We start from the raw sequence: 7,913 nt of genomic DNA, 5'->3' as shown, positions 1-7,913 counted from the left end.
TCTCATAATTTCCTTATAAACTCCATCCACTTATTTTATTAGAGGGTATTGACAATACTAAAATGTATTAAGTTATTGTAGAGCCATAGCATTCAGTAGTAAAAAATATTTCAATCCCAATCATAATCTCTAAGAAAATTTATGTTCCAAAATAAATAGGGTCCAAACACTTTTAGATCTTTATATTTTATGAATTTTTATATTCCCAATGGAAGTGAAAACAATAAAATGTTGACTATAAACGTATTTTTTTTTCAAATTGGAAAGGTATATATTAAAAATAATGAAATTTGTATTGCAGCTTAAAGTAAACATTGTAGCTTAAAGTAGGATGCTTCGTATGTCCCAAAAAAATTTTTATATCATAAAAAAAAATCAACATTTAATGACATATGCTGCTTTGAATAGTAAAGATTTGACAAAAAAAAATTATTTTGTATTTGACGTATTCTATAGATTTTACCATTGACTGTGGTTACTTTTTGACAACCCTACAAGCTTAGGGACAGTCTATAGAGGAACGTCAGTAGAGAAAGAAGCCCTTGTCTACAGTAATAACTCTGGGGTCCATTTCAAAATAAATCTAAACCTCTTTTTTTGTCAGATATGCTACTATTCAAGCAAAGCAGTGATTAACTTTATGATTTATTTATATTATTAGTATTTTGGGGGCTATGTCAGTAGTACAAATTAACAAAACACAAACCCAAAATCTGTATCTTTTCCTAGATTATATTCCACTTAAATAATTATTAAACATTTTACAATTATGAATCAAAATAACATACCAGTCATTTATTACATAACTTAATTAAATTAGATAATAATAAATATTCTACTAAACTAGTCACCTATTATTGATAATCTGAGATTCGACTTTAATGAATATATGAACTACTTTTTCAATATGAAAAAAAAATCAAATAAAATATGTAATGCTGAATCTTGGGTTAAAATTAAAGACTGGTTATTCAAAAAAAAAGTTAGAAAACCTGAATAGTGGAAGGCTAATCATTATATAATTAATAATCAAATTGAATATAGAACAAAGAGGAATCCCACAAGTCAAAGTTATTTCCTTATCAAATTTCATCAAAGAAAAAAAATTTTATAACAATAAATAAGCAACAAAATATAATAAACTACTAAGTGATTCACCTGTATCCTCAGAATCAAGCACTAAAGTATTAGAAAAAAAGATTGAGGCGTCAAACACAATTCTAAAACTCTATAAATAATTTTATTTGAAATCTATATATTTCAACCCATATTCTGGTGCTAATAATTTAAATAAGTTTTTCATTCATAGATATGAAATATATTTATAATAATTATTTTAATTACTTACAAATAATATTTTGTTATTTTTAAAAATAACTGGCATCAATCAAATTACAAGGAATGGAAACTTTAAAACCAAGTACAAAATTAATCTATGAAAATATGTACTGGCCATGTTTTATTCTTTCATAAGTATCCAAAAGAAAGAACCCGAAGTTTATAAAATCAAGAATGGGTCTGTTTCATAGCATAAATATTTACAGAGAAAACATTACAAAATTTTTAAGAAAAGAAACATTAAACTGATTTATTTATGTATTTTTTCTTTATATGAATTTCTAAGTACATATACAGTGGTGAAATTGATACACCTAAACTAAAATATTTCAACCTTATTTTATTCCTCAAAGATTAGAAGATATGAGATACATGATGTACGGTGCGATTGAAAAACTTGGTGGAGGAAGGATGCCAGGAAATACAGTGGTAGGAAGGGTAATATCCACTTCAAATCTTCATAAAATTGGGAAATAGAGGCGTCTCAGAGTTTCTGAAGAAATTTAATTTATTAAGAAATTAATTTTCTACAAACTGTCTTAATATAAACGGTTTTCAATTTATCATAACTAAAATAATTCACAATTGCAGCAAAATAGGAATTAAATTCATTTATTATATGAAATTTCAATTTCAACAAGTTTTTGTGTTACATATGTCTTTATAAAAATCTTTAGAAGCATAACTCTCTTAATCCATTTAAATGGTTAATTTTTCATAATAAAAGTAATTTACAACTCACTACTTAAATCATAATTAAATCAAGTCATAATTGAAATTGCTAATTGATCTTTCAATTTACTATGTTAAAAATAATAGTTCAATCAACTGTCTAAAGAATGCAGCACAAAAGAAGAAATATAGAAAGTAATAGTTTCAATTAGCACCGTTAGAGACCAGCTCTTTCCGAACAACCGTTTCCTAAGTCAAAATATAGGTGGAAAATATTTTTAATAATAGTTTAAATAACTACAAATAGGTAGCAGCACCAATCAAGAAAGATAGGAATAGTAGTTTCATTAACCACCGCAAGATGCCAGCACCATCCAAACAGCCATTTCCGAAGTGCAGGAAAATTTTTATTTTGTATTAGGATATTAGGAACTTATAGGAGCTCAAGTTCTGATCAGATCAGATAGTCAAGTCTTGAGTTGGAACATAGTTGGTTTGTTCCAACACAATTTGTAACGTCTGACGGACTTGTTTAGCTTCTGTAGGTTCCTAATATCCTAATACAAAATAAAACTTTTCCTGCTAGACTTCAGAAATGGCTGCTTGGATGGTGCTGGTCTCTTGCGGTGGTTAGTAAAACTACTATTCTTATGTTACTTGATTTGTGCTGCTATCTTTTTGTAGGTAGTTGAACTATTATTAAAAATATTTTCCAGCTATATTTTGACTACGGAAAGTATTAATTGAAACTATTATTTTGTGAATATCTCTTTTTGTGCTGCATTCTTTAGACAGTTAGTTGAATTATTATTTTAACACTTTAAATTATCATTTTATGTATTTTTTTTTTAGTTTTATTGATTGGATTTAAAACAATGTATAATTTTTCATATTTATTCATGTGCGTTTTAAATTAGTATTTATTATTCTTGATTGATAGTTCATTCTCTTATTAACTCAATAAACTGGAGATATAATATGAAATAATAAAATAACGATTAAATATTGTTATTTGAAATATAATATTGTTTGACTTATAATAACTATAATAAAATAATTTCTCCTTTTTAGGAATGTGTCTTTCATTATTATATAACATCAATGAGAAACTTCAAATAATTACGAATTAAATCACGATTAAGTTGTGAGTTGTAAATTAGTTTTGCTATGAAAAATTAATCATTTACTTTGATTAATTAAGAGAGTTAGATTTTTAATTTGTTTTATGAAGACATATGCATCATAAGAACTTGTTGGAAGACAAATTTCTCATAATAGACGAATTTGATTCTGATTTCGTGGCTATATTGTCAATTAGTTTGGTTATGATAAATTGAAAACAATTTAGATTAAGATATTTTGAAGGAAATTATATTAATAAAGGATTAAGGTTGTTAGGCTTTTCACGTGTTCAATAAAGATATATGCATCATAAGAACATGTTATAAATTAAGAAATAAATAAAGATAAGCAATTTTGGTTGTGAAAATATTATTTAAGTGTGAATAAGAGAATTATAAAAGAAAATTGATAATAAAGTTGTCATTTAAATTAGATTATGACAAAATAATTCCTTAATTTTAAGGTCTTGGGTAAATTTGTTTTGGGGGTTCGGGTGCATTGGTGTTTGGGGCCCTGAGTGGATTATTTTTGAGGTCTGGGCCTGATATAATTTTAAGATCTTGGGTAAATTTGAATTCTGTGTCCATGGTCGATTTGTTTTTGGAGCCTGGGTGGATTCGTTTTTGGGGCCGATGCTGATACAATTTAAGTTTTTTGGGAAAATGTTATAATAGAAATAATGTTTTCCCATCAATCATGATTACATTCGGTAAGGTTGATATGTTGAGATAGTTCACAGTCAAGGAGTATACTCATAGCAGTTAATGAGACTGTTAGTCCACTTGTAAGATCACACCAACTTAGAGCATCATTATTGCCACGATATTAAACCGGTCGTGACAGTGAATTCCGTCATGACTGTAACTATCAAATAGTTATACCATAGTAGTGGCTAACACCTTTGGCGCAATAAAATAAAGAATACGATACTTCACTATCAAAGCGTTTACGTGTGATAGTTTCCTCGGAAGAATCGGCAGCACTGATTGTCATACAGCAGAGTTAAATAGACCAGAAAAGTACGAGGAGAGTAATATCAGTCCTGAACATCAAATATCGACATTTATAAGCTAGATGTAAAGAGGTGTGAACTGCATGTGAAAAATATTGCGTATTTATAACCTAAACTTTAACTAAAGGGAGAATGAATCAAGCGTGCAGGAACAGAAACTTTCCCTCTTGAGTGGTGGTTAATATTGTTAACTGATCTAAGAAAAGGAGTCATCAATACTCGGGTACCTTCGGGTTATCGACATACGCTCCGGTCAAGTAATAATGGTTTGCCAACTTTTTGGAAGTAAACATTTTCCGTTGCAGGTTTAGGTGGTGGGTCACTGATGTACATAGTGCATCATAATGCATTATAACATTCTATAATCATAGTGCATTATAACATTCTAGTGCTATTTTTGGAAATCTATATTGGACTTATATTTCAGTCTGGCTTATCTGGATCTCTGCTCCTACCTACAACTTTTCTTCCTTTCGTAAGGACCTACAGCTAATTCCTGCAGGACTTACACTTCTCTTCACGACTGTAGGGTAGTTCCCTGCAGAGTAAAGTTTCCTTCCTGTTAGGACTTACGGCTAGTTCCAGTAGGACTTGCCATCCCCTTACGACCGATAGGAGTGAAGTTTCCATCCTGCGAAGATTTACGACAAGTTCCCGTAAGACTCATTCTGTCAACTCTCCTAACAAGCTACCTAACCTACTGAACACGCATTATTGAAGTATTTTGATGCAGAGAACATCTTCAAATGGATTCAAAACTAGCTAATCGTACACAACCACTTCGACAGACTCTATATCCAACGATTAAATTATCAGCCACCGTTGCCTTAACCTTTGAAAACTCTCTCCTGGTTTTGAAATATAAAAGCCTTTGTAGTCAGACCTCAAGCAAAAAAATAAGATGCTGAAATGGGTGTACTTTCTCTCGTCTGCATTTGTATGAATTGGAGGACTTCAGTCCTGATGATGCCTGAATTGGTGATATATTGGCTGATTAATAATTCACTGCTATTTGAGAGGCTAAAGGCTTTGTTTGAAATTTTCCAATTGCATGCCTAATATCAATGAACCAATATATGGGGTTAGATAGATGCAAAAAAAAAATGGAAAAATAAACACATTAATGTAATTAGACATTGCTAGTTCCCATCATTATTTTATTAAATAAAAGGAAACATCTTAATAGTCTATTGAAAAAAATTAAATAACGCTCCATGAGTATCGGATTTGGAGAATTAAACATACTTCTAAGTTCGATCTCTTTGGAAGGAGCAAGCTGTAGTTTTGAAAACAACTCGAAACCTGGACGAACCCAGAACCGTCCTTTCTCTAACCTTATCTCATTAAAATGACGGATATAGACAAGTGGATTAATATAGCTAAAGAATGTAAATACCTCCCTGAAAATGATCTTAAAGTAAGTAAAAATTATGCATTAAATTTAACCAAGTATACTGTTCTTTAATCTTGGTACAGTTTTGTGATATCTTGAGGTTAATTACAACTCAACACAGTGTTGTTGTATGTAAAGATTTATTTATTTATTTCAGAAACTATGCGATATCGTATGTGATCTGTTATTAGAAGAATCAAATATTCAGCCAGTATCAACTCCAGTTACTGTCTGTGGTGATATTCATGGCCAGGTGTGTTTTTGACTCCAATGCTCATTGAACAATCATTATTCACTTGACTTGTATCTTAAGTGAAAATTATTTGTTACAGTTTTATGATTTAGAAGAGTTATTTAGAAATGGAGGACAAGTTCCATTCACAAACTATGTTTTTATGGGAGATTTTGTGGATCGAGGGTATTACAGCCTTGAAACATTTACTAGACTTCTCACTCTTAAAGCTCGATGGCCTGACCGTATTACATTGCTTAGAGGGAATCACGAATCTCGTCAGATAACTCAAGTTTATGGTTTTTATGGTATGTTGAAACCATTATTAATTTTATTATGTGTTTTATCTGTTTTGAAAAGTTATGCTTTATTCGAATTGGTTTTAGATGAATGCTTTAACAAATATGGGAATGCAAATGCTTGGAAATATTGTTGCAGAGTTTTTGATTTGTTAACGATTGCTGCAGTAAGTGATTATTTTTATTTAAATTCAGTATAGCTTGTATTCTTTTAATAATTACTCTATTTTTATTTGTTTTCAGCTTATCGATGAGGAGGTATTATGTGTTCATGGAGGCCTATCTCCTGATATTATGACCTTAGATCAAATTAGGTGTATAGAAAGGAACCAAGAAATTCCATACAAAGGTATTTATAATTCATTCTTTCTTAGAAGGCAAAAAAAAAAAATTCTAATTTTAATATAAGAAATACATGCTGTTGATTGGCCAACCGTTGAAGTCAATATTTATTTCCTAATCTTTTCAATTAATGCTATCTGTGAAATTAATGAAAAATTATAATTTTTTTTAAATTGAATTGTTAATATATAATATTATATAATGATAATTGAATCAGCCATTTGAGAAACATCACATCTCCATTGTTTTATTTCAAAGATGGTTTTGCTTTCCAGATTTACTGGTTAAGATCTGCCTCATCCATTCCACATCAAAAACCACAAGTAGTAGAACCCTAAATGCATTAAAGTGCAAAAATTATGAATGCGGTATATAGTAATGTTCTAGGAAATTTTTTTTGGCTCTACCAAAACTGCTTTTTTTTGGGAGATGTGTTTCTTAAATGACTGATCCTGTTTTAATATGCAATTTATTTATTTTTAATATTTCAGAAATTTAAATTTAAAAAAAAAAAAAAATTAAAGTCTTTAAAGGCATAAAGTATCTTTTTAATGATTGTATTAATTTTCTTAGTAAAGCATATTAATTTAATTGTATAAATCATGCTTTTAACTGCCTATATTTAATTATTTAGATTTAAAAAAAATCCTTTTTAGGATACTGATTAAAATTTTATGTATATAATTGGATGAAACAATGAATTTCTTTAACCAATGTTATCCTTACTAAAATAAATATTAAGTAGGGAATGTTTGTTTACAGAACTTGTGATTTGTGTTTTCATATTTTAATCCAGACGTTAGAGTTAGATATTTATGTTTTTTCTATACTTCATTCATCTTTAATATAGTTAAAAATGCCAGCCAGAAAAATTGTCAATTTCAATAAGGTTTAGAAGTCAGAATCTATATTTGAATATTATTTTATGTTTTATTTCTCCTAAAATTGTTATGCATTATAAGATTTTGCTCTTCCTCATTTGTATAGATTGATTCCTTGCATAGGAAAAATTATCCTCCCTTAATTACACAAGATATTATTTAATGTAGAGCTTGAATTATTAAATATACTTAAAGTATCTAGTGTTGTTCTAGTATTTCTTCATTTAAAATATTATAAATTTATCGTAAGGTTATTTATTCATTTTACAAGTTGATGTTTTGTATTATTATTTCATAGGGGCATTCTGTGACTTGGTTTGGTCAGATCCTGAAGAAGTTGATACTTGGTCTGTAAGTCCCAGAGGTGCGGGTTGGCTTTTTGGAGCTAAGGTGACCCACGAGTTCATGGATATCAATAAACTTAAACTTATTTGTCGAGCCCATCAGTTGGTACATGAAGGTATGTTACTACTTTGAACATATTTTTTAATATATTGAGAGTCATGGGATTGTCAGCAAACCTTATTCCATTGCCAATGAAGGAATGAGAGCCTGTCATTCAGATCATGCTACCTGCAAAAATGGCAGCTGTTCCAAAGATTAAAAAAATTAATTTTTAGTC

At 29.3% G+C, this 7,913-nt stretch overlaps 1 protein-coding gene across 1 annotated transcript in view; it reads left to right on the top strand.

Annotated features, from left to right (window-relative positions):
- Positions 1-5,414: 5,414 nt before the first annotated feature.
- Positions 5,415-7,913, top strand: part of PpV (Protein phosphatase V) — a 7,946-nt gene continuing 5,447 nt past the window's right edge. The window contains exons 1-6 of the mRNA XM_014431070.2: positions 5,415-5,561; positions 5,695-5,790; positions 5,870-6,077; positions 6,156-6,235; positions 6,312-6,417; positions 7,590-7,751. Of these exons, the coding sequence (XP_014286556.1) occupies positions 5,493-5,561; positions 5,695-5,790; positions 5,870-6,077; positions 6,156-6,235; positions 6,312-6,417; positions 7,590-7,751 (721 nt within the window). The 5' untranslated portion in view covers positions 5,415-5,492. The remainder of the gene's footprint in view (positions 5,562-5,694; positions 5,791-5,869; positions 6,078-6,155; positions 6,236-6,311; positions 6,418-7,589; positions 7,752-7,913) is intronic.

This window comes from Halyomorpha halys, unplaced genomic scaffold (assembly GCF_000696795.3).
Source record: "Halyomorpha halys isolate HHAL.00 unplaced genomic scaffold, Hhal_1.1 Scaffold943.1, whole genome shotgun sequence".
Taxonomy (NCBI): Eukaryota; Metazoa; Arthropoda; class Insecta; order Hemiptera; family Pentatomidae; genus Halyomorpha; species Halyomorpha halys.
Note: the sequence above shows the minus strand (reverse complement) of the source record. Positions and strands in the feature narration are given on the sequence as shown.